Source organism: Takifugu flavidus, chromosome 9, assembly GCF_003711565.1.
Source record: "Takifugu flavidus isolate HTHZ2018 chromosome 9, ASM371156v2, whole genome shotgun sequence".
NCBI lineage: Eukaryota > Metazoa > Chordata > Actinopteri > Tetraodontiformes > Tetraodontidae > Takifugu > Takifugu flavidus.
The window spans coordinates 8,489,773-8,515,963 of record NC_079528.1 but is presented as its reverse complement, the minus strand read 5'-3'; the positions used below and the strand labels follow the sequence as shown (position 1 = coordinate 8,515,963).

General features: G+C 52.2%; 1 protein-coding gene across 3 annotated transcripts; it reads right to left on the bottom strand.

Moving 5' to 3' along the window:
• Positions 1-1,377: 1,377 nt before the first annotated feature.
• Positions 1,378-25,695, bottom strand: LOC130531487 (polycomb group RING finger protein 3). Of its 3 annotated transcripts, none has more exons than XM_057043539.1 (10): positions 25,547-25,695; positions 17,937-18,043; positions 17,034-17,151; positions 14,900-14,996; positions 13,500-13,555; positions 13,212-13,319; positions 9,962-10,050; positions 7,592-7,729; positions 6,165-6,245; positions 1,378-5,423 (listed from the first exon to the last, which is right to left on the bottom strand). In XM_057043539.1, the coding sequence occupies exons 2-10, from the start codon at positions 17,949-17,951 to the stop codon at positions 5,376-5,378; spliced, it is 750 nt and encodes a 249-aa protein (XP_056899519.1). In that variant the 5' UTR covers positions 17,952-18,043; positions 25,547-25,695; the 3' UTR covers positions 1,378-5,375. The 3 variants fall into 3 exon arrangements, with proteins under 3 accessions (XP_056899519.1, XP_056899521.1, XP_056899520.1); XM_057043541.1 differs by having other exon boundaries at positions 17,946-18,043; XM_057043540.1 differs by lacking the exon at positions 25,547-25,695 and adding an exon at positions 22,877-23,343.
• Positions 25,696-26,191: the final 496 nt, after the last annotated feature.

The window sequence follows — 26,191 nt, the reverse complement described above, 5'->3', positions numbered from 1 at the left end:
CCATCTGCCCCGTCTGTCCCGTCTGTCCCCATCTGTCCCGTCTGTCCCAGTCTGTCCCGTCTGTCCCGTCTGTCCCAGTTTTTCCTTCCCTTCAGTTATTCTCCAGCTTCATACTTTTAAATTTTAAGACCTTTTCTGACTCTTCAAACAGCCAAAGTTTTATTTACATTAAACTTTAGTCACACAACTACACAACTACAGCTACACAACTCTGGCATCGTCGCACTGACGCGTAACGTGCGACAATAATAAAGACACATTTATAATAAAGACACATTTATAATAAAGACACATTTATGAATCACCAACCGTTTTAAATGTTCCCCGTCTGAAAGACCTTGTTTGAAGTTCTGAACTTGTTGCATTTAAAAAAGGAGCTCTCGCTCTTCTGAAACATCTGTGAAGCTCTTGTCAGGACGTGATAATGGTGCCATCAAAAGCCCCTTTTTAGCATCTCCTCATCATTTGCCCCTGGTGGTGTAACAATAGTGCTCCCACACACACAAGCACTCCACAGATTTGGTTAATGAGTCAATAAAATGGTTTTTCCTCTCCTCATTTCACACATCTGAGCTCTCCACCCACAGACGGACTGAAATAGCTGCTCTCTAATGGTGAAAACAAACGACACACATCACTTCCTGTTGTCTTCAGAGAGGAGTCTCCCCCTAAACCGAGAGGATAAAGCCTAAATGAAGGATGGGGCAACAGTGGGGATGATCAAAAAGGGCTTTGAGAGCAGCTGGTGCAGTAATGAGACTTTATTTATTGTCCTAAACTCTATCAGCCCCGGCACCAAGAGCCTGATAACAACGCCTGACAACCACAAATGTGTGAAACTGTGCGTGAAAATGATCCATTTTTATCAGGAAGTGAGAGATTTATCAGAGACGGTGACGTCTGCATCTGTGGAGCAAAGCAACAAAACGACACCTGGAAGCTTTTCCCCATTTCTCCGTCGACATGGCAACGAACCGCGGGCCATCGCGGGCCATCGCGGGGTTGTGCCGTCAGGAACCTTCTGGACGCACAAACCTTAACGTTGCCCAGGAATTAACTTTTATCTCGCATCAAATAGCAGCGTAACCGAGGCCGATGGGCTCCTTTTGATCAACTGATCACCCATAATTAGGCTACAGTCACATGACACTTCCCATCATTAAGCTGAAGGAGAGGTTTCAGTTTACACCTGCCCTTCTGTGAATTACCCAGAATGCACTGCTTTTATCATCAGCTGCTAAATCTAGCTTGAATAGTCGCCCTGACACAAGCGCTCACCCAGCCCGGCGCTCGTGCACACGTTTCAATAGGACACTTAAGAGTGAGCGTGTTTCAGCACGGCAACACTTCCGGTCAGAAAAGAGTGAGAATCAGAAGCACTTTCGAAGGCATTTATTGATGAAATACACACTTAGTTTTTGACAAAAGCTTCTGTATTTTTGTATGTAAGAAATTCCAGCCCGATTTCAACAGACCCCCCGAACCCTTTTAAATGTCAGTGAAAACCAGTTCAATACATAATAATGCAATAAATAACAATACAAAAGGAGGCAAAGTAACGGACACATGATTACGTCTGCGTTCACCTGAAAATCTCGACCGTCCAGGTTCCGCGCCCAGTAAAACCCTCACAGACAAAACAGTGGAAGGAAACAAGAGACCACAATAAAATCCAGTCATTTTGTGTGTTTTTGGGTGCATTAGTGTATGTTCTGAGATTTCCTGGACACCCTCAGGACCAGAAGGCATTTAGTGACCTGAGGAACTGACTGGAAACAAAACATAAGTAAGAAGAAATCAAATACTGGAGTCCATCGCTGAAACCATCTGAGAACTGGATATTGCACATTTTCCTGAACCAGACTGCCAGATTCATTTTTGAGCATGACCTAAAAAATAGAGCGCACGTGGACCCGTACGAAACGGGAGAGTCCATCACTGAAGCCGTCTGACGGGCGGACCGGTCGAACGCTGCCAAATTTGTTGCAAATTGCTTCAAAACGTCAACGATCCAGGAACAACCGCAGAACCTGGTGGACACGGAGCTTTATTCTGAAAGCAGCACCAAAGCATTGGAAACCACGAGAGCCACATTAGAGGAGACGCTCCTGCACACGGATCGGGCTTCCAGCAGCGTTCCCGCTCCAGAACCAGCTTCACGCGTCACCCCTGGACCGCCTCCCCCTGCTACCCTCCATGTTTGTGCCTCCCTGGGAGACGCCAGAGCTCTCAAACGTCCACAGTGGACACCTTTTCCCCACTGGACTGAACAACGGAGACGGGAATGCTGCCGGGCTCCTGGGACGAGCTGGGAGGCCGGGTTGCTTCTCGCACCCAAGCTGTGAAAGCATCTAAGAAGTTTCCCCGAGCTGGAGATAACGGTGGGAGGGGGGGGTGAGGACAGGCGGGCGAGGTCAGAAGCGGAGGCAGAGCTGATGCTGCGCGCTTCGCCTCGCTGGGCCGCCTCCTTTAAGCCTCCGCGGACGTTTGGAAGTCAACGCTGGGTTAAACCAAACCGCCTTTCCAGAGAGCGCCTGGGATTCTGCTGCGGACGTCACGGCTCGCGTTACTCTTCACAGCATCGTCCCGCCTCATCAACAGGGAAGAATTCCCAGCAGCTTCTTCATCTGCGCGTGTGGCGAGGGAATAAAAGGCGACCAGAAGCGGTTTTGTTCCTTAGACGTGGGCAAAATGGGGTTGTTAGCACCGTAGAAGAACAGCAGCAGAACATCTGAGCCAAACACACAAAGAAGAAACCTTTCATGGGGGCGTTGGAACCAACAACAGAAGGTTTATTCACACTGCAGTTTGGGTTGCACATTCATTGTAACTGGTTGGATGGGAGAAGGTGGGCTGAGCACATTTATGGGGGGAGGGGCTTGTCCCCGTTGGGTTGTCCCCATTTCTGAGCCCACAAAACGCTCGTGGAGGTCAGTACAGGTGGGACCGAACCATTACAGCCTCATCAAACATTGTTAGGAGTTCCAAACTGCTCCTGCACATCACCCAAGCGCGCGGCGTTCTAAACTGAAGTCGGAACTTGTGGAACTCGAGGAACCGTGTTGACTTGTGCGTGATCAGACAGAACTCTGGCAGCTAAAGAGACGTCGTCTCGAGTCCGATGGCGTATTAGTGTTTCAGCGCCCGCGTCCCTTCAAAAATGAGCAGAAGCCGCTGATCGAGGGGAATTTTACCCACAACAGTGCAGTGTGAAAGCAAAGGAACACGGGGAGATGATGAAACGCAGGTGTAGCAGATGCTACCATGCTAGTCCTTGCCTTTTGCATAAGATGGCGGCGGACACGGATGGCATTTTCTCCACTGTTTTCAGTCATTAGAGTAGCACCTTGATGGGGGGGGGTCACGGTGTTGTGGCCTGAGGGAAACGCTTCTGCACATTTACAGCTGAACACTTTAAACATGATGGACTCTGGAGGAAACGGGTCACAGACGGCCGTGAATCAGCTTAAATCACGTTCCAGTTCGTCGCTAAATGTCTTAAACCAAGAAGGAAAATGCTTCACGATGGGGTTTTAGGATGTAAAGTTTGTCACTGAGGCAGACGTACTTGCCTTCCATGGCGCTTGTCTCATGAGTCAGCTCTGGTGGCTACAGCTACAACCGATGTCTCCATCCTTCTGCGTGCTGCCCCCTACTGGGACCCTCCAGTAACAGCAGCTGACGGTACATTAATGGTCAAGAGGAGGAATCTCTGCAGCAGCAGGTTCAGAGGAGCTGGACTGAACACGGAACACATCCTAACCTACAATTCAAAGGTCCTTAGTGTGGCAGAGCTCTGAAATCCTCAGAGTTTAGTCCCAGTCATGGTTTTACAACCCCCCCCATCAGATTTTGGGAATTAACAGTGGACGGGAACCCTGCGCGATAACCAACAGAGCAAATATCTCCTGGGCGGATGCGGTGAAGTATTGATGAGGTAAAACTACATCGACTTACTGAAATTCTGAGCCCCAGTTGACACTAAAGCACAAGAAACCGTTTGATTTGAATGTGAAGAGTTAAGACATTTTGGCTGATTTCCACATTTATGAGCACCAAATGACCAAATGCGTCATTTAACATGGAATTTTGATTATTAAAAGCTTAATTTGTCTGAGTAAAGCTGAGAGGTCTGGACGCTGACGTTCCTCAAACACAGCTGAACAAACACGGCTGGACATCGACCGGCAGCGAGGAGGCTGAAAACTGTCAGAAAGTTGATCACCGCCGGCTCGCCTGAAGGAAACCCGGTTTATTTCAGGAGAGAGTCGCTTCCTCCGCGTTGTTAACCGGCTCTTATTGTGCAGCACCAGCTGAGATGAGTATTCCAGGGTGCTCCCACCAAAGTCCAACCAAGCCAAATCCGCAGGAGGTCCGACTGTGGAAGTGGGCCTTATCGGGAGTTTACGGACCGAGAGGAAACATCTCAGCTCAGAACTCAAAAAAACCACTTTCATGCTTTTCTTTGTTGATGGGAGGCGACGGGCCAACGTAGAAACGGCGGAAAAGTCCATTTGTGACTTTGTGAGACAAATTAAAATGCATTTATAGTATTTGATACTAATAATGAGTCTGTCTCAAAAAAAAAAAAAAGTTGAATTTATCATTTCAGGACATTTACCGCCCAAAATATAGATAGCACTTCTGGGATCCTCTTCTTTTAACAGTCTAAAGTCTCTCTTCAATCTCTTTTCTCTCTTTAAGGACATTTTATGTACAATATTAGTATATAGAACATAAATTACTACACAAAACATTTTAGCCTATTCACAATTGACAATTAAGAACCAATAGCAAATCAGACAAAGTCAACAGAAAAGGAAGGAAGAGACGATGACTTGATAAACAGCTTCATTGATTCCTGTCATAGAACTTTATCCATATACTTTCTGTGCTCCCAGATGTGTAGAGTGTTGTGAAGATGAGAGAAAAACACCTTTTTTCGTATAAAAATGTCCTCCCGTCGGTCGCCCATGAAACCGCGTGACGCTCGTGGACATGTGACTCCCGACATCCCGTTAGCGTGTAAACAGAGCACCAGTAGTGTCTTGGTTCCGAGTGTCTCTTCTGTACAAAAGTATAAATATATGCTTTCTCTCCTTTTTTCTCTTTTTGTTCACATATCTAGGATGTGTCGGACCCAAAAAAAGGTTCAGTTCCTAAAAGCGCACCAGTGTTGCCGAGCCTGTGCTGGAGTTTTGCCTATTTTTGCAGTGTTGGCCCCGCCCCCTTCCATCCCGCTGTTGCTGGCTGGTGTAGATTTGTTGTCGGGTGTTTGCTGGATGGTTTTTGCATAACTAACAAAGGTTTCAGCACAGTCGGCGGCCACTGGTCCCAACAAGTAAAAAACCCCACAAGTGTCCGTTTTACTGTAGCTACAGCAGATCCATCTTGGGTCTGTAATGGAGCAGGAGGGGGGATTTCTGGGGGGAGAGAACACAAACTCAATATCTCCTCACGTCTGCAGCGTTTCGCATTTCCTCCCCCTGAAAGTCCAGATGTGGAGAAATCTCTGAACACCGGTGGAAAAACAACCCAGAAACGAGTGAAATTCCCCCAGATTGAGTCAGTCCTGAGTATTTTACTGCATTTGACCTAAAGGTTGTCAAAATATGACTCATTTTTTCTTTTTTTTTTAACTTTAAAGCGCGGGAGTCCAGACCCGGTCCTTGTGATCCAGCCGGGATTTCCATCCTACCGCCTCTTTCACTCTGGTAGGACGGAAAACCCGGCCCGGGTGGCGGCTCTGGAGGACCGGGTCTGGACACCGCTGCCTTAAAGGGATTAAATGTGCGAATGTCTTCCACAAAACTGAGTCGAGATGAAGTGTAACTGTAAACAATTCAGGAATCAATTCAGGTCACGGGGAGAACATCGTGGACGAGATTCTCTTGCTAAATCCCCCACAGCACCAATTAGAAGCTGCCCCCCCCCCCCATATTTGCATTTTCACTACGCAGAAGAGCGCAGGTCAATATTATTCACATGTTTCTCCTTTCCAGCTGTGGAAGAGCAGCAAATGGAGCGGCTGAATCTCTGAAATGATTTGGTTGTGGTGGAGCCGTGGTGCAGGAACGGGAGGGGCAGTAATCACATGACTGATCCGCTCCAGGACGGAGCTCCTCCAGATCTGACCAGCGTTGTGGTCGTTAGACAGGACTCACCTTAAATCTCCATCTCGTCACAACAACAAACTTCAAAGTGTGGTCCTTCCCCAAAATTTCCTCATTGCATAAAATGTCCAGCTGTGGAAAAACACAACAAAAGAGCGAATCAATACTCGGCCGAACCGTCCCAGCGTGATTTTCCGGGTTCGGCTGCACAAAAACAGAAAACTTTCAAGTTCAAGAGCAAAGAGGAGGCCGAGGACGATGCTGTTAATTCTCCGGAGCCGTCTCCTCCCACCCAGCAGCCGATGCTGAGAAGAGAGGAGACGCACACGGCCAGAGCGCCGCCTGCTGGCTCCGGCAGGAAGGACGGCGCACCGGCGGAGGGCTGGACACGGCCCAGATCCGCGATGAGGAGGGGGCCATAAACAGAGCAGAGGGAGGGACGGGGGGCGTAAGAGCTGGAGATGAATGAGGGTCGTCTGAGTGAAGCGAAAATGAACTGAAATAGATCTGATCAAAGAAAAGATCCAGCTTGATCATCAGGGAACAGAAAATCCTCCAGGAAAGCCGGCAGGCCGAGGACGCCTTCAAACTACGGTTTCAGCTTGCAGCATCTGATTTAGATTCCATAAATACGCCCTTCTTCAGAGAAGAAATAATATAATGTATATTTTTAAACATTCACTGAAGATCTGCAGAGTTTGCAGCCAAAGATGTGACGGTTTTTTAGATAAACTGGGGACTTTCATATTTATCTCCTATAAATCGGCCACTTTGCAGAGCGATGTGGGCATTGAAATCACACTGGGGGGTTTAGGGAGAGCAGCAGTGAATAAAATGCTCGGTTATCTAACGCGGCGAAGGCCAGCCGCCGCCAAAAACCTGTTCAGACGACAATAAAAGACAACAATGGCCGGTGGAGAGTGGCGATATGATGGAGGCTCCCACTCATCTCCGACAGCCGCGGTGGGAAAAAATAGCAGAGAATTAAAAGAACTAGAACAGTTCATCATTCACAGCGCTGGAAAAATCCATCTGTCCAATTATCGCCCACCATCGCCCCCCCCCGCTGCTCTGGAAGGGGCGGCAGAAACAATAAAGGGAAAAATTAGATCATAATGGCCAATTTTTGGGCTAAATACAGATTCCAAACATGAAACAGCCTATTATGGGTAAGAAAGTGTAACTGATGTGACTGATGTTTGAGTCAGTAGAGGATCTCTGAGTGACAGAAGCATGAAGGTGGCAGGAAGGGGCGGAGCTAGGAGGCTGGAGCGGAGGGTGGGGGTGGGGGTGGGGGTGGACACGTGGGGGTGGGGGTGGACACGTGGATGTGGAGGTGGACGTGGACGTGGACCTTCTGCCTGCACAGCAACAATCCTTCTCTGTTCCCTCCCCACCCCCCCACCGGCCCCCCGCCCCACCCCCACCCCCCCAGCAGGGCCCCACCCCCCCGCCTTCATCATCCTCACCAGCCGTACCTCATTGAATGACGTCAGGTTGAGCTTTTTGGCGATGAACTTCTTGAGGTGCAGGACGGTGGCCTGGGCCGAGCAGCGGATCCACTTCCGCTTCAGCCCCCGGAGTTTGCTGCTGTTGCACTCCAGGCAGATGCTGACCTGAGGGGGGGGAGACGACACGGTCACTGGGCCGCACCCCCACCGACCAGACCGGGGGGGGGGGTCGGCGCTGGCCCCCGTTCAAACACCACCGCTCTTCTACCAGTCACCAGCGCCGGGGCCCCGTTGGCTCCCTGGCCTCCGGTAAGTAAAGAGCAGCGGCGTAATGCCTCGGCGCCGAGGTGGGAGGCTCATAATGTCAAATAAAAAGCCCGGTGAGCTCCGGAGCCACTCGATGGCTGTTTCATTATGGGATATTAGTGACAACGGCCCCACGCTAAAGAGTTATGCTGCAGCGGGTCCTGGAGGCGGCGTCACGCGGAGAGCCTCGATCGTTAGAGTCAAACGAGTTTATCGACATCGTTTCCCAGATGTGAGGAGACCTCAGAGGTGACTTCAGCCCAGCCTCATTCATATTCCAGAGCAGCTGCCCGTTCTCTCCTCAGAACCCTCATTTTCCTCTTTTGTAACCAGCTTCCTGCTTTTCTGCCCTGGACCTGAAGGTCACCCTGGAAATGGGGGCCCAGGAGACCCAGGAGGGCGGTTCAGAAAGCCCTTCATGGTTACCGGTTCACCCTTCTGCTCGTTATCTGGGAGGCATCAACCAACCAGCAGGATTGGCTGCATGTGCACGTTACTGGTCGTGTTCTCTCCCTCCACAGAAGTTCTGGCAGCTCTGAGCCCCAGAAGGTTGGAAGCTGGTTGAGGTTCCACCAAACAACCAGTAGCATCCGTCCTGCTGGAGGCTCGTCAACGACCCACATGAAGCCAGATCTCATCACAGCTAAACTGGGCCCACGTTCAACGTTTCCTTCGGATTAATCGGATTCTTTTGTGCGAATTATTACGAGATCATGAAGATCTCTGACTCCTCCTCCATGGTGACATGATGACATTCAGCTCTACGACAGATGAGATTCTGACCACGTTCTACAGCTGGAGGGGGCAGGACCACCTTCACCTTCACCACCTTCACCTTCCTCATCATCTTCACCTTCACCACCTTCACCTTCCCCATCATCTTCACCTTCTCCTTCATCTTCACCTTCACTACCTTCACCATCATCTTCACCTTCATCATCACCTTCATCATCAACATCACCTTCCTCATCATCTTCACCTTCACCATCATCTTCACCTTCATCATCAACATCACCTTCATCATCCTCTTCACCTTCATCATCATCTTCACCATCACCTTCATCATCATCACCTTCACCATTACCATCACCACCACCTTTACCTTCATCACCTTCATCATCATATTCACCCTCATCATCACATTCACCTTCATCATCAACATCACCTTCACCATCATCTTCACCTTCACCACCTTCACCTTCATCATCATCATCACCACCTTCATCATCAACACCTTCACCTTCATCATCATCACCTTCACCACCTTCATCATCACCTTCATCAGCACCAAGGAGAGCGAGACTGAAAATAACGGGGTTTCATTTTGCAGGCTGGAGTTTGTTGTCTAAAAAGAACCCAAAAAGCTGCTTAAACCAGCTTCCAGTTAGACTGTGAGGGGAGGTGTGTGTGTGTGTGTGTGTGAGTGTGTGTGTGTGCCTGTGTGTGTCTGTGTGTCTGTGTGCCTGTGTGTGTGTGTGTGTGTCTGTGTGTGTGTGTGTGTGTGTGCCTGTGTGTGTCTGTGCGCCTGTGTGTGTTTGTGTGTGCCTGTGTGAGTGTGTGCCTGTGTGTGTGTGTGCCTGTGTGTGTGTGCATCTGTGTATGTGTGTGTGTGTGTGCCTGTATGCCTGTGTGAGTGTGTGTGTGTGTGTGTGTTCACAACAATAAATCTGTCTCCATTATTAAAACCATTTGCAGCACTTGCGATTGAGCCAGAATCCGAATGAAATCAACAAAGGCCACTTTTCCACTTTAATTCTGTTCCGAGGACGCTGGCGCTGCTGCCTGGTGCTGATCCACAAATCAGCCCGTCCAAACACCAGAACAACCAGTAATTGTGAAGGATCCTGGGAAATCCCACAATGGCCCCTTTTATTGAGGCGCTAATTGAAGAGCAGCCTTAAAGCTGCTCCTTCCCTCACAGCAGGAAGAACCTGAAGCTCCTCCCTCAAATTCCACATCGAGATCCATTTTTCCTGATGGAAACACTCCGAATAAATAAACCAGGGATCCTTTCAGTTCTAAACTCACGAGTCAGGAGGCAAAAATCCTTAATTCTATTAGGGAGATGATGATAGAAGCGGGATCCTCTACCTGCTCGTCACTTCGGTGATAATCGTTGTCCTCCTCTGGTTTCTCCTCTCCGGCGTCTTTGTTGGTCGGATCTTCTGATTTTGCGTCACCTGAAACACAGAACGGAGGGAAAAAGGTGAAACGGCAGAAAGCGACTGTTGCTGAAACGAGGCGTTTTTAACGAGCCGTCGGGACGGCGAAGGTCGGGAGACGTGGGAGAGCCTGGAAGCCTCCTGGAATCCTCCTGGAAGCCTCCTGGAAGCCTCCTGGAATCCTCCTGGAAGCCTCCTGGAAGTCTCCTGGAAGCCTCCTGGAAGCCTCCTGGAAGCCTCCTGAGCACTAACAAGGGAAGCTTCTGCCCATTAGACTCCTCAGTTCTGGGATCAGATCCCTCATCCAACATTTGTTCTTTTCCAGCTATTCAAGCAGATTTGGGATCATTTTATGAGACAAAGTTTAAAGATTAAAGCGAGACTGAACCAGCAGAAGGGCTTTGTCCCGTTTCCTGTATTATTCCGAGTTCAGGCCTCATTTAAGGGACCAGACACACGTTTTTTTAGGTTCTGGTGTGTTGACGTAGAAACCTGGAGAAGATTTGGGCTCCTCCGGACGGACCCGCGGCCCCGATCCTGTTTCTCAGCTCAGACACGGAGGAAATCTGCCGTCTCGTGTTGCGGCGTCCTGCCCCTCGCCGCCAATATTGAGTTTCTCCTAAACGCGGTTACGGCGGCGCCGTGACATCGGCGGTATTGCTGTTCTAACCTTTAAAAACAAAAATTCCCTCCGATGTAATAACGGCCTGTGTGTGTGTGTGTGTGTGTGTGTGTGTGTGTGTGTGGACCACATCCTCCCGTGTCTCTGCTGATTGTCTCGGGCTACTCAGAGGTTCTCGCTCACCTCGCTGCACATCAACCTTCACACGACCTTGGCGGTGGCTCCAAACAGCCACACCGATCCCGCTCTAGTCCCAGTGATTCACCTGCGGGTGGGCGGGGCCACAGGCTGGGAGGCGACCCGTTTGGGTCACGCTGGGACCAGCACAGCCAGTTTGGACTTCAGCAGGTTTTTCCTGCTTTTTAAACATTCCTCAGATTTCTCCCGATGATCAGGTTCAACACGAAACCTTTGGACAAATTTACGGGGCTTTTTCCCGTTCCTGGAACGTTACTGCTTGGACGTAAACGCCGCCGGCCGGAGCTGCACGAGGCCGCGTCCCGGTGCTGCTCTCCTCTAAAGTCAGCACCTTTGATTCCTTCTGCTTTTCCTCGTTATCATCTGTGGCATCAAAGCGTCCGAGTGGTCCCGCGTCTCCAGCTACCTGCCAGAAACAGTTCTGCCATTTCTGGGGGTTTGCTGTTAAACGAGCCTCTAATGAGGCGTAATGGGGGTCGGCTCGTCAGGCGGGAGCAACATTAAGAGGGCGTTCGGTGTCATCGGTAGTTAGTGCGGCGCGATCTTCACGTTAACTCGCGTTAACTTTGGTTGCTCGGTCTTAAACTGGAGCGGATGAGGAGCCGCTTTGATCTCCTGTGTTTGTCATTTTAAAAAGGGGGGGGGGTCACGAGAAGGCCGTTTGAGACGTGCGTTTGGGCGAGGAGGTCTCACTCTGCTGCGCTAATGTTTATTAATGAAACACTTGAGCTTGCGAGTGTGTGCGCAGCTCCTCGACACCACTGCTGCTCCCAGAGCTGCAGCTTTTAACCACGTTCATGATGAAGCAGCAACAACAGCTGAGACGATCTGACCCTCGGAGGAAATGAATCAGAGAGGACGAGAGCATGAACCTCATCTCATCCTCGGGATTTCTGACTAAATACTGACTGTGTGTGTGTGTGTGTGCGTGTGTGTGTGTGTGTGTGTGTGTGTGTGCAGAAGTTTCACTCCCATTTGATATTTAATCACTGAAATCAAAGAGGGGGATAGAGACCGATTAGGCCCTGAGCAAACATTTACATCGTCTCATCGCCACCATCGGCTCATCGCCACCATCGTCTCATCGCCACCATGGGCTCATCGCCACCATGGGCTCATCGCCACCATCGTCTCACCGCCACCATGGGCTCATCGCCACCATCGTCTCATCGCCACCATCGTCTCATCGCCACCATCGTCTCACCGCCACCATGGGCTCATCGCCACCATCATCTCACCACCGCCACCATGGGCTCATGGCCACCATCAGGTCATGGCCACCATCGGCTCATGGCCACCATCAGGTCATGGCCACCATTGTCTCATGGCCACCATCAGGTCATCGCCACCATCGTCTCATGGCCACCATGGGCTCATCGCCACCATCGTCTCATCGCCACCATCGTCTCTTCGCCACCATCGTCTCATGGCCACCATCGTCTCATCGCCACCATCGTCTCATCGCCACCATCGTCTCATGGCCACCATCGTCTCACCGCCACCATCGTCTCATGGCCACCATCGTCTCATCGCCACCATGGGCTCATGGCCACCATGGGCTCATGGCCACCATCGTCTCATGGCCACCATCGTCTCATCTCATCGCCACCATCGTCTCACCGCCACCATCGTCTCATCGCCACCATCGTCTCATGGCCACCATCGTCTCATCGCCACCATCGTCTCATCGCCACCATCGTCTCATGGCCACCATCGTCTCATCGCCACCATGGGCTCATGGCCACCATGGGCTCATCACCACCATCGTCTCATGGCCACCATCGTCTCATCGCCACCATGGGCTCATGGCCACCATGGGCTCATCACCACCATCGTCTCATGGCCACCATCGTCTCATCGCCACCATGGGCTCATGGCCACCATGGGCTCATCACCACCATCGTCTCATGGCCACCATCATCTCATGGCCACCATCGGTTCATCGCCACCATCGTCTCATCTCGCCGCCACCATGGGCTCACCGCCACCATCAGGTCATGGCCACCATGGGCTCATCGCCACCATCGTCTCATGGCCACCATCGTCTCACCGCCACCATGGGCTCATCGCCACCATCAGGTCACCGCCACCATGGGCTCCACCCACTTCCTCTCTGCCTTGTGGCTCCTCTGGTCCTCGAGCTGCTTCAGCCTCGATGCTGAAGCTGCTCTCCGCAGCACGTTGACGGCAGTAGCGGCGGTCGTGCAGCCACAGGAGCCGCGGCCGCAGTCACCCCGAGTTAGAAACACGACCGCCAAAGGTCACAAACCCTCATCTAGAGCAGATCCATCACGTTCCAACTGGAGACGGAACCTGATGGACCTGAATGAGGCCGGTAGGACAGGTGAGGGGACCGTACCGTTTCGCTGGTCCAGGTGGGTCTTCATGTTGCAGAGATCCCCTTTGATATCTCCGGGCACCTCCATGCCCAACTTCTGATAGAACTCCCTCTGCTTCTTTATCTCCGCTACACGAGAGCAGAGACAGAATCACACAGAAGCCTGGTGGCGCCGTGCGTGCGCTAAGACCCGGCAAAGAGCCGGAATTCTGCACGATAAGGCCGTTTTCCCAGCCTTTGAAGGCGGACGCCATTAAGGAAGATTAGTGAAGCAGCAGATTTCCTGCCGGTTGCATCAGGTCCACTCACCCTCTTGAAGTCCCGGTACCAACTTGTAGACGATGTCCTGCATTGTTCTGTCATGGCTAAAAGGACAAGGATAAATCTTTTTTAAAGACAATAATCCAAACATTGATACTTTTATGTACGAGTGCAGCTTCTAATGTTCCATTAATTGATGGTAGTAATATTAATGATAATGACTTGATGATATGTTTAATAATGATGGAGCCAAAAGCATCAGGTAAAGAATAGTTCTGTTTTTCCTCTTAAACATCAACCAAGTGCAACAGTAAAGGTTTAAAACGATGATGCAGAAACCTTCGCCTCATTTTCACGTTTGTGTTGGACACTGTTCATCGTGGACCCTGCTGAGATAAGAATCCTAACCGGTGTGTTGACCAGTACTCTAGTGTGTTCAACGTGCACAGGGCAGCTTATCATCCAGGTAGTGGTCACAACAAGCCGAGTTTTCTGCAAATTCCCTCAGGAAATAACTCTGATAAAAGTGGCTGAATGTGTCTCTTATCTAAAATGAAGCGCCCGCTGATGACGTCCCCCCCAAAAGCTGCTAAATACTGACCCCTGCTGGACGCTACTGGTTCTACAGTATTAATGCAAATAACCATTAAGTAAAAATTTAATATGTTTTTGGTAATAAAAGAGAATTCTCCCAATATTCCCTGCTTTTAAAACATTAGGGCAAATTTAATTTGCTAAAGTAATCTTTTTTTAAAATGTAACAAAATCGTTAATTTACAGTGAGACGTTCAACTGTTGTGCTTTACAAGGGCTTGCAACATAAATGTATAAATGTGTATGTAAACCCTGTCACCAGTTCCACAGTAAACATGAGTGTGGATCAATATTTCAGCTCCCATTTCAGCTGCTGGGGTGGAAACGCTGCAGTTCAACCACCCAGTTAACCCAGCGCTGCATTAAAGAGCAATTATGGAGCAATTAGCGTGTTTGTTGATGAGCTCCAGCGAGGAGGAACTGAAAATAAACAAGGAAACACTGACCTGACGTCAGCAAATCGCTGCTTGTGATTAGTTTAACGAGCTGCCAGTTAGTTAAGAAATGTTACTTTAATGCACCACTTATTTATACACATGGCTGATTTGACTGTTCTGATGACACGACCGGTGTTGCTATTGTTTTTACTATATAGTTGTTTTAACCAAACCAGATTTCTACTTTTGTCGCGGTTCAACAGGATTCGGGGCCAAATTATCCAGGTGAAGCTTCGCCTCGGCTCTGCCGTCTGACACATCTGGAGCTTTACCTCTGTTGTCAGGGTCTGACTGTTTTCAACACCGAGGTGATGCAGGCAGATGTGTTGGGGCTGGTCCCGTGTGTGTGTGTGTGTGTGTGTGTGTGTGTGCGTGTGTGTGTGTGTGTGTGTGTGTGTGTGTGTGTGTTTCACTCACCCGATATACTGCAGTGGATGGCTCTGATGAATAACAATCCTACATGTGGGACATGTGTTGTTCTCCTCCAAATACTTGACTAGGCAGCTTCGACAGACTGCAAACACACACACACACACACACACACGCACGCACACACACACACACGCGCGCTGTAGTCACGCTGACCAACGGTGCCCCGTGCATCGTTCACCATCGCTCAACACAAACGTGCTCCAGCATCAGACGATCGGCCTGCTGACCAGGTGGAGTCAGAACCAAACCACCTGTGCATCTACTGGAGGTGTAGTTTAGGTGTTTAGGACCGTTTACTCAGGGATCACACAGACACCCCAGCAGCTCATGAACTCTGACCTCTGGGCGCCTCCCTGCTGGTGCTCAGGGACACCGAGGTTCTGGGCGTCCGCCTCAGGTCCACCTGACATGTTCTACTGCAGTGGAACCCTGCGCGTGTCAGAAGAGCTGCAGTGGTGACGTGATGTGAATCTCTTTGTTTCAATTCTGATGGCGGAAGCTGTGTTTCCCTCCGAGGGGGGAGGGGGGGGGGATGAACGCGTCCGTGGTCCAATTATTGGTGCAAGCGCGCCCTCTAGCGGACAGAGGCGCTATCACAGTCTGCTGCCTCATCTGGTCCAAACCGGGTCTGTTAGTGGCACTGATGATGGTCAGACACTGCAGACTCCAGTGTGTATGAAGCAGAGCGTCCACACACACACACCTCACACACTCCTAACACACACCTCACACACACACACCTCATACACACTTCACACACACGCCGCAGACACGCCGCACACACACCGCGCACACACCGCGCACACACACACCGCGCACACACCGCGCACACACACACCGCGCACACACACACCGCGCACACACCGCGCGCACACACCGCGCACACACACACCGCGCACACACACACACCGCGCACACACACACCGCGCACACACACACCGCGCACACACACACACCGCACACACACACACACACACACACACACACACCGCACACACACACACCGCACACACACACACCGCAGACACACGGCACACACACGGCACACACACGCCGCACACACACCGCGCACACACACACACCTCACACACACCTCACACACACCCCTCACACACACCCCTCACACACACACCTCACACACACACCTCTCACACACACCTCTCTCACACACCTCACACACACTCACCTCACACACTCACCTCACACACTCACCTCACACACTCACCTCACACACTCCTCATACACTCCTCATACACTCCTCACACACACCTCATACACACTTCACACACACTCCTCACACACACACCTCTCACACACACCTCACACACACACACCTCACACACACACCTCACACACACACCTCTCACACACCCCTCATACACACACCTCTCACACACACCTCTCACACACCTCAATGAACCATTAAAGCTGTTTCAGAGTCGTCAGAAGCCAACAGACGCTCCAGTTCTTTCCCTGATCTCCAGTGTGTAGAGCAGGGGTGGGCACAGCCAGTCCTCGAGGGCCAGATCCAAGCCAGACCTTCTGTCCTCCAGGTAAACACTCACCTGGGGCTCCATTTACCTGGGTGAAAGCATTTCCTGCCTGGTAGGATGCAAATCCCGGCTTGGATTCAACCCTCGAGGACTGGATTTGACCTCCTCCTCTGGGCAAGTCCAATCCATGGAGGCTTGAATCCAGCCAGGATTTGCATCCTACCAGGGAGAACCCGCTTTCACCCAGGTAAATGGAGCCCCAGGTGAGTGTGTTTACCTGGAGGACAGAAAGTCTGGCTTGGATCCGGCCCTCGAGGACTGGATGTGCCCACCCCTGGGTTAGATAAATGGGAACGAGGTGATCCGAACAGCCTCGGAGTTCCCTTCTTCCCACATCCCGATGTTACAGTGTGATAACCGCTGAGCAGATTAGCTATCTTGAGGGTCGTGTACACGGCGTCCGGCTACAGCGAGATAGCGCTCAGACAGGCGGCCGCTTGGCGCCAGACACCAGCCACCGCGTCGTCCTCAACGCGATAGCCACGTTATTTTAGCTTTGCTGCCGACACACACAGAACGAGACGATCCGAGCAGGTTTAGCTTCCAAAGGTAAAGGTGGCACTCACAGGTGTGTAAGCACTCTGTAACGGTGGTGGCGTCGATCAGGTAGCCCTCACACAGGCGGCATGTGATGTGGGCGTTGATGTGACACAGCTTTATCTTCCGTGTCAGCATGTCGGGGTTCTACGGCCAAACAACAAGAGAGCCATTAAAACATGATAACAACAGGACGCTTCCAGCACATGGAGGCAGCAGAAGGCTGAAGGTGACGATGAAGGTGACGATGAAGGTGACGATGAAGGTGCTCGTGGAAAAGATTCCCACATTAAACTGTGACAACACGATTTCTCTCCTCCAGCATCACCTCAGCAGGTTTCGGAGCCACAGCAGATGAAGCTGCAGCTTTGAGCGGATTTGAATCTCGTCCGTTGGTCACAACAGGCGACTGTTCAATGACTTCAGGAAGGAAAACTCATTATTTATCAGACGGAACGACGGGATAAAGCGCATCGATGCCACGGACTGTTTGTCACATGGTTTCATCCCAGAAGAGTAGCAGAGGAATCCGTCAGAAACGGCTGAAAAGGCACGAACGAGTCCAGTAAAACCAGTACGAGGGACCTGGGGGACCGGCTGGAGCCGCCCTCGCTCGGCTCCTCGCTCCTTCATGTCTCATCTTGCTCGTTAGTGCCACGTCAGCCACATTAGGAGCAACTGTCGGGCATTTAAACGGACGCCTCCTGTCTGCTGGATGCTTTTCTCATTTTAAAATCAGCGGTCGGCTTCTTCCACTCAGACGGGTCCGATTAACGGGCTGATTAACGGGCTGATTAACGGGCTAATGGGAGGCTCCGTGTTCAGGTCCGAACACCCGGAAGGGAGGAGCCTCCTCAGCAGTCACACTTAATCAGTGCTGAGGTGAAGCAACAGGAGGAGAGGAAACGGGTTCTGTGTGGTTCTGCTCTTACGCCTAATACCGCCATGCGTCGACTGGATGGTGGACGGCCGCGTCTCTTCCTGCTGGTGTGCAGCCGGCGGTGTTAGCTCTTCATGGTGTGGAACCTCTCATCAGAGCCTGGAACAGAGGAAAAGACGTGGCTGTAAACGAGGGTTCAATCGGACGGCACAACGGGTCCGTCGCTGCACCGGCCTCAGGAGGCAACGCCCAGAGGCTTCAGGCCCACAGGTGCAGGAACCAGGTTCATGTGCAGCTCAGAGCAGGTCTGGCAGCCTCTCGGAGCTCCGCACAGCTTCAGCTGCTTCCTACACCCGCGGGAGACCAGGACGTTCTGACGGAGAGGGCGGTTCTGACCCGACTCATTGAAACACTTCCTGTTCGGGGCAGAATGTGGAAAAAAACTCTGCCAGAAAAACCTGACAGCTGGACCACAGTGGGACTACAGTGGGACTACAGCGAGGCTAGTGGGACTACAGTGGGACTACAGCGAGGCTAGTGGGACTACAGCGGGACTACAAGCAGGATATAGTGGGACTACAGCGGGACTACAGCAGGATTATAGTGGGACTACAGCGGGACTACAGCAAGGCTACAGCAGGACTACAGCGGGACTACAGAGGGACTACAGCGAGGCTAGTGGGACTATAGCGGGACTATAACGGGACTACAGCGAGGCTAGTGGGACTATAGCGGACTATAACGGGACTAGGCTACAGCAGGGCTATAACGGGACAACAGCGAGGCTACAGCAGGACTATAGCAAGACTACAGCGGGACTACAGTGAGGCTAGTGGGACTACAGCGGGACTACAGCGAGGCTAGTGGGACTACAGCGGGACTACAGCGAGGCTACAGCGAGGCTAGTGGGACTATAACGGACTACTACGCGAGGCTACAGCGAGGCTAGTGGACTATAACGGGACTATAGCGGGACTACAGCAGGACTATAGCGGGACAACAGCAGGACTACACGAAGCTAGCGGGACTACAGCGAGGCTACAGCAGGACTATAGCGGGACTACAGCGAGGCTACAGCAGGACTATAGCGGGACTACAGCGGGACTACAGCGAGGCTAGCGGGACTACAGCGAGGCTACAGCAGGACTACAGCGGGACAACAGCGGGACTACAGCGAGGCTAGCGGGACTACAGCAAGGCTACAGCAGGACTACAGCGGGACTACAGAGGGACTACAGCGAGGCTAGTGGGACTATAGCGGGACTATAACGGGACTAGGCTACAACAGGGCTATAACGGGACAACAGCGAGGCTACAGCAGGACTATAGCAGGACTACAGCGAGGCTAGTGGGACTACAGCGGGACTACAGCGAGGCTACAGCGAGGCTAGTGGGACTATAACGGGACTACAGCGAGGCTACAGCAGGACTATAGCGGGACTACAGCCGAGGCTAGTGGGACTACAGCGGGACTACAGCGAGGCTAGTGGGACTACAGCGGGACTACAGCGAGGCTAGTGGGACTACAGCGGGACTACAGCAGGACTATAGTGGGACTACAGCGAGGCTAGTGGGACTACACAGCGGACTACAGCGAGGCTAGTGGGACTACAGCGGGACTACAGCGAGGCTAGCGGGACTACAGCAGGACTATAGTGGGACTATAGCGAGGCTAGTGGGACTACAGCGGGACTACAGCAGGACTACAGCGAGGCTAGTGGGACTATAGCGGGACTACAGCGAGGCTACAGCAGGACTATAGCGGGACTACAGCGAGGCTACAGCAGGACTATAGCGGGACTACAGCGAGGCTACAGCAGGACTATAACGGGACTACAGCAGGACTATAACGGGACTACAGCGAGACTACAGTGGGACTATAACGGGACTACAGCGAGGCTAGTGGGACTACAGCGAGACTACAGTGGGACTACAGTGAGGCTACAGACTACAGCGGGACTACAGCGAGACTACAGCAGGACTATAACGGGACTACAGCGAGACTACAGTGGGACTACAGCGAGGCTACAGACTACAACGGGACTACAGCAGGACTACAGTGGTACTGCAGCTCTACACGGGGCAACAGTCTGGTGCCTTCAGGTTCTGGGAGTCCCAGCTGGGCTCCTGAGGGCTCCAGATGTGCCTCCGTCAGCTCGTTAGAGCGTGAAATTAGCCCAGTTAAATGTGCAGAGCTGCGGGGGCAGATGAGGACGCGGCGCCGCCACCATGATGTCGCTGCATTTCAGGTTTTCCAGGGTGGAGCAGAGGGCAGCATCAGGCCCAGAGGACAGGAGGGATCCTCTCTGCTCATCCAACACTTCAGGGGTCCATGTCTTTAGTACATCTGGGGCTTCATGAGCCGCCCTGAATGAACCAAACTACCAGCTGGAGTTGTTGTTTAGCTGACGTGGGCCAATAAACCATAAACTAACAGTCAGAAGAGTCAACGTTGGGCTTCAGGCCCAATCCTGAATAGCTCGGTCATCTTAGCTTCCCAACCTGTTATTGGAGGCCAAACACAAGCTTGTAGGAGATTGGTGATGGATCTTAATGATCCATCAACAATCTCCTACAAGCAGAAACACTGGAGCTGGTCCCTCAGGGACACCGAGGCTGCGAGCATCAATAAACCATAAGGGAACTGGCCCAGGTTCATCCCAGTTCAGCTCTGGCTGCAGGACGCAGTCGTCTGAGGACAGCGGAGGAAATAAATAGCACGGAGAACATCTACTCGGCACCACGCCGCCTTCCTTCCTCCACAAAACACTAACGGAGCCTGACAGCAAAGCGGCTCTGCAGAAAGTCTCTCACACAAAAACCCAGAAACAGAAAAACCCGTCCGAGCGGCTTCGTGCAGCTCATCCAGAGGGATCTGGATCAGGGAGCAGCCGTTCAGGAGGAGCCCGAAACGATGGAGAAGCAGAGCAACAACTGTTTGTTGCATTTTTGGGTGGTTTTGACTGCGTCAGAGGATCCGTCCGGTTCAGGTGCTTTAGGAACTGGTGCCAGAGCTTCGTTAAGCACCTTCTGGATCAACGGGACTTCTTCTGTTCCTCCCAGCTGGGGTCTCCTCTGTCACATGACTCGGAGCTCCACCTGGAGCAGCTGCTGGGAAACCGTTGCTCACGTTGTTCATGGTAAGAGGATCCGCTTTCATTCAGACTCGACGTCCACAGGAAGGACACGAGACGACACGATGGGGTGAACTGGGGACAGAATTCCTGCGTGTCCGACACCAGTGTGGACTGGTGGACTCACCAGTAGCTCATCCTGCTCAGGAAAACCTCTTAAAGCATGTTCAGTGATTTTCATGGTGGAATAATTCCTTTAGCACACCAACTCCGGTTCTTGCTGCATTACAACCGGTTTTGTGCGCCGGAACGTTGCTCCACATTCCCAGTAAAGCAATAAATGTGAGATTCCAGCAACTCGGAATGAGAAATATCTGTGGAACCGCCTCTGACCTGAGAGTGGTTGTTCCTGAATGGAACCACGGCCCAACTTTGCTCCCATGTATCAAGACTCATGTGGGCCTGGGCTCACACGGTCCAGAAACGGGACCGGTTAGGTTACACCTCACCACCTGCAGCGCTTCCAGTCCAGCAAATAACCAGGATCCACTGGTGTCATTGATGGTTCGGCTGGTGCGGGGACGCCGGCAGACGTCCGCTGGATGCAGCTGACAACATCTGGAGCCGATCGGGAGCCGAGCAGCAGCTCCAGGAGCCCAGAAGTCTGGGGTCTGAAAGGGCCCCTGTTGGCCTGCCTGTGGGTACTGGAGTGCTCAAGCTGGGCGCCAGCTGGAGCGACGGCCGCCGAGGCCCCGCGTCGGTGGCCGGAGCCAGGAGGAGAAGCCTCCGCTTGTTGTGCAGGTTTTGGCTTCGCATCAAAAACACACAGCCGGAAACTACACCCAAAAAAATGAGCATTCTCTTCCCCAGAATTCACCACCGCTCACGATCATTGTGTCCGTACTTGTGTTCGACAGGCCTCCGTCCTGCAGCTCGGGCTCAGGGGGAGACCGGGGACACCATAGATGCGAGTGCACGTTGGTGCTGAGCGCACGTTGGTGAGGAACACCTGCTTCCACTGCTGCTGTTCACGTTTCTAGCTGAACTTTGTACATTTCTCACTGATGCCAGAGGTCAGACGACATCTTGTAGAAGACAGAGCAGAGTGGCGTGGAGCAGCGCCACCTCACTTCCTGCCTCATTTCACGTCACAGCGACAAGAATGAAACAAAGCTGTGATCTTGGCAACGTGTGGATGAAAAGCAAAGAAGCTCAGCTTTAGCCCAGATAACCGGCAGCTGAACACCGTCTGAAGGAGCCCTGGTACAATGTTGCCACACCAGCTAGCTTCTATCAGAGTTAGCCTCTCTTTCAGCTAGCCTCTTTCTAATGGAAGTAGCCTTTTAACTAGATAGCCTATTTCAGCTAGCTTCTTTAGAGCTATCCTCTTTACTAGCTAGCTTCTATTAGAGTTAGTCTCGTCACCAGCTAGCCTCTCTACCAGCTAGCGTATCTTCTCTATAATGGAGACTAATAAAGAACACATGAAGAAGAGCTTCCTGTTACCAGGATGTTGCTCCTCATTTCCTCTCTGGTGTCGATGCTCTGATTTCACAGCAGCAGTGACAGTAAAGATAAATGCTATCATGCTAGTATCTTGGTAAAAAAAAAAAAGATTGAAAGTCTGATAATGAGAGCGTCATTTAAATGTAATCTTCTAAGAGTCATGTGCAATAACGAGGATTAATACTGTCGTCTGATGCCCACGAAAGTTTGGTGCCATAACATCAGCGCAGAAGAAGCAGCGACATCCCTTCATAGTTCTGTTGCTCCTGCACTAAATCAGGGATTATTCGCTCATTAATCCTCCTGCTCTCCTCCATTTCTGGGCTTTTTCTCTTTGTTTTTCGCCCTCTTCATTTCTTTTTTTAACCAAATCTGTTTGAAAGGCACTTTTCTGATGCCCCAGCGTGCTCACCTCTGCCAAACATCTCCATTATTTGTTTCCCATCAGTTCAAAAACACAGCCGAGTTTCCAGGGAGGGTAGAGGGCTCATGTGCTGCAGGCTCATCGGTGCACAGGAACCTGCTGCCGAGCGTCGACCACAACAACTAAAGGATTTGTGTCGGGGTTTCTCAGGAAACACGCTGAGACGCCGCCTGCAGCCGAGACCTGCTGCACCGGAGGAGGACGCGGCGAGCCGTGACGTGGGTTCGTAGGGTTTGTGAAGAGGGTGCAGCCGTGCACGGCTGAGTCACGCCGTGCACGGCTGCACCACGCCGTGGCCTCCAGGCTGCAGGCCCTCAGACAGTGGCAGAGATGACAGTTATTAGCCTTTCGCTGCACACGCCAGGCCGAAGTCCAACAAACGCAACGAATCAATTCCTCGTTTGGCCCAAACGCCGTCGTTTAGAGGCGATTCTGGGCCGAGGAGGCCGACGGAGACGCTCCTGCCCCCCCGTCACAAGGAGAAGTTGTGTTCAAGCAGCTTCCTGCTCGTGCACACAAGAGCAGACAACAAGCAAATCAGGGGGTTCAATGGAATCAGAAGAAGAAGAAGCAGAAGAAGGAGGAGGTGTCACTGACTGATGAAACGTGTCAGCAGAATCTGAGGATCTGACGCTCGTAGGAGGACCTGAGCGGCCATAAGTGTCCAGAAACAAACATCCTCCACCCCAAGCATGAGCGCTGACGTGCACCGGCTCCAGCAGGGTGGATCCAGGGTTCCGAGCTGCTGCGGGAGGACGGAGCGCCGAGCTAAAACTGCTCTTACACACACCTCATCTGAGACGACAGCGGCGATCAGTGGGGCGAGAACCTGGAGAGGCAACCGGGCCCTCGACCTGAACATCTGAACAACCCGATTAGACAAAGCGGAAGATCCCAGCGGCGCCCTGAGGTGACCACTGCCGTGGTCCCCCCCCCCCCAGCTGGAGGAGCCTGGACCACCATCGGAGGGCCCGGTGCTGCCTGCCCATCAAACGGGCTGGACCGTTCATGTGGTTTGATAAGATCAAAGGTCCTTCTGGTGCCTTTGTGCTCTGGCTGGAGCCCTCTGGATCTCAGCGAGGACGGGGGAACCGGAGAGAGCGCACGTGACAGTCAGCTGACCACAGCACCTGTCGATGGCATCCAACATCAGACAAAACCAAACCTAAATCCAGGTGACCGAGGAGGCGTTGACACGGCGACGCCTCCGTCACCTGAGCGCCGGCGTGGACGCAGAGACGTGCTGGAGACACCTGGAGGAGCTGCAGCAAACACACACGATCGGTCCAAAACCGGTGCCAGATGTGCTGCAGGAGAGGTGCCGTTCTAGCTCGCCCCCCTCCCTGGCGGAGGTGCACGTCTGTGCACGTCTGCCATCTTGAGCCTGAGCGTCCACCAGTTAGGACGGGTCCTCTCAGGCTCGCTCTTCTGCTCGCCGTCTCCTTTCTCCTGAAACTTTTACCCAGTTTCGACGCCGCCACCAAACCGAGACAAGAACCTGCTCCCACAGGTGGGGGAGCTCCATAACGGGTGCACCACCCCTACAGGTGGGGTAGCTCCATAACGGGTGCACCACCCCCACAGGTGGGGTAGCTCCATAACGGTGCACCACCCCCGCAGGTGGGGTAGCTCCATAACGGGTGCACCACCCCTACAGGTGGGGTAGCTCCATAACGGGTGCACCACCCCCACAGGTGGGGTAGATCCGTAACGGTGCACCACCCCCACAGGTGGGGTAGATCCATAACGGGTGCACCACCCCCACAGGTTGCTTGTTTGGGTGTCACAGCGTGAGGCTGCACGTGGAAGCATCAGGTTGGCGCCCGACGGCCTCGGTTCTTGTTCGGTTCTCCCGGGCAGCAGAACCTCACAGTGAAACCCAGTTTCAGCATCGGGTCAACACATGACGGTTCCGCTCAGACTCTCGGACCGACGCGGCGTCGCACCTCTGGAACTGTCACCCTTCTCCTCCATCTTCTCACCTGCATCAACCATCAACCATCCTTCCGGAACCACGGGGGTGAAGTTCAGCCCTGGACACGCTGAGACCTGATCTCAGACTGTCTGCGTGACTTTGGCCCCCACAATGTCACACGGGGCTGCAGCAGAAGCAGCGTGGTGAGGGGCCACAACCCGCCTGGAGAGCAAAAACGCACCAACTTTCTGCCTTCGTTTAATCTAAACCGCATGTTGATGCGCGCGCACGCACGCACACACGCACACACACACACACACTATGAACTTTGTACGGCAGGAGGAATGGAGGAGCAGGAGATTTCCCCCCAACATTCCATCTGAACGGGAGAGAGGAGGTGGTGTTTGGCTGAGAGAACAACAGCAGTTAAACATGACGAGACAGGCAGCGAGGCGGCTGCGGCGGCGCCGCCGTCGGTGCAGCTAACCGGGGGATCACGGATTACTGGCCCCGCCGCGGTGCCCTGAAAAGCGCCATCGCCGGTGTGCGTCTGCAGGGCCCGGCGCCGCCATACACCAGCGCTCGGCTCCATGAAGCCACACGGATCGCCTGTCCCGTGGCACCAAGCGGAAAGAGACGTGCGAAAAACGAGGAGGAGGGGGGCGCAAACCGGGATCATAAACCGATGGCACACCCGCCGGGGACGGGGTACGCGGCGGGGAGAGGCCGCCGGGAGAACTAACCTGTTCGGGAGAAGCACCGTCCGCTGGATATTGGGTTGAATCCGAGTTAAATCCACTATCAGTAAAACAAAGAGGCGAAAACGACCGAGCGGCCGCGGAAGAGGCCGAAACTCCACTCCTGTAGCAGTGGTGCGCATGCGCAGACATGGAGGCTGTGCTGGGCGCCGGGAGGGGGCGGAGTCACGGGGGCAACCAATCATTTGGCTAATTGATCATTAATTATTCATCTTTAAGGAAATAGACTGAGTAGTTATTGTGTTCTCTTTTAAATTGGATAGTAATTTACTATGAATTATTTACGGTGCGTTTATATGATGGGGAAAGGAGTTAGAGGGGTTATAAAGTTATAATAACAGATTTCTTTACATTTATAAACGCTACAGTATATGTAAGTCAAGTCTTGAAATGGGCGGTACATTTCGGAACTTGAGTTCTCTATTTTCAAATTGAAATTATACTAAAACAACCCAGAAAACTTTTTCCCATTTAAAATGTAGCCATAAAACATATGAACATAAAAGATAAACGCATAAGAAAAGTCAATTTCGGTCATACTAAATCAAGAATTCTGTGAATACCTGTTCAAAAAATTGAAATGCGTCAGTGTTTTTGCTAAAATAACTGTATTAATTAAGAACTTAAAAC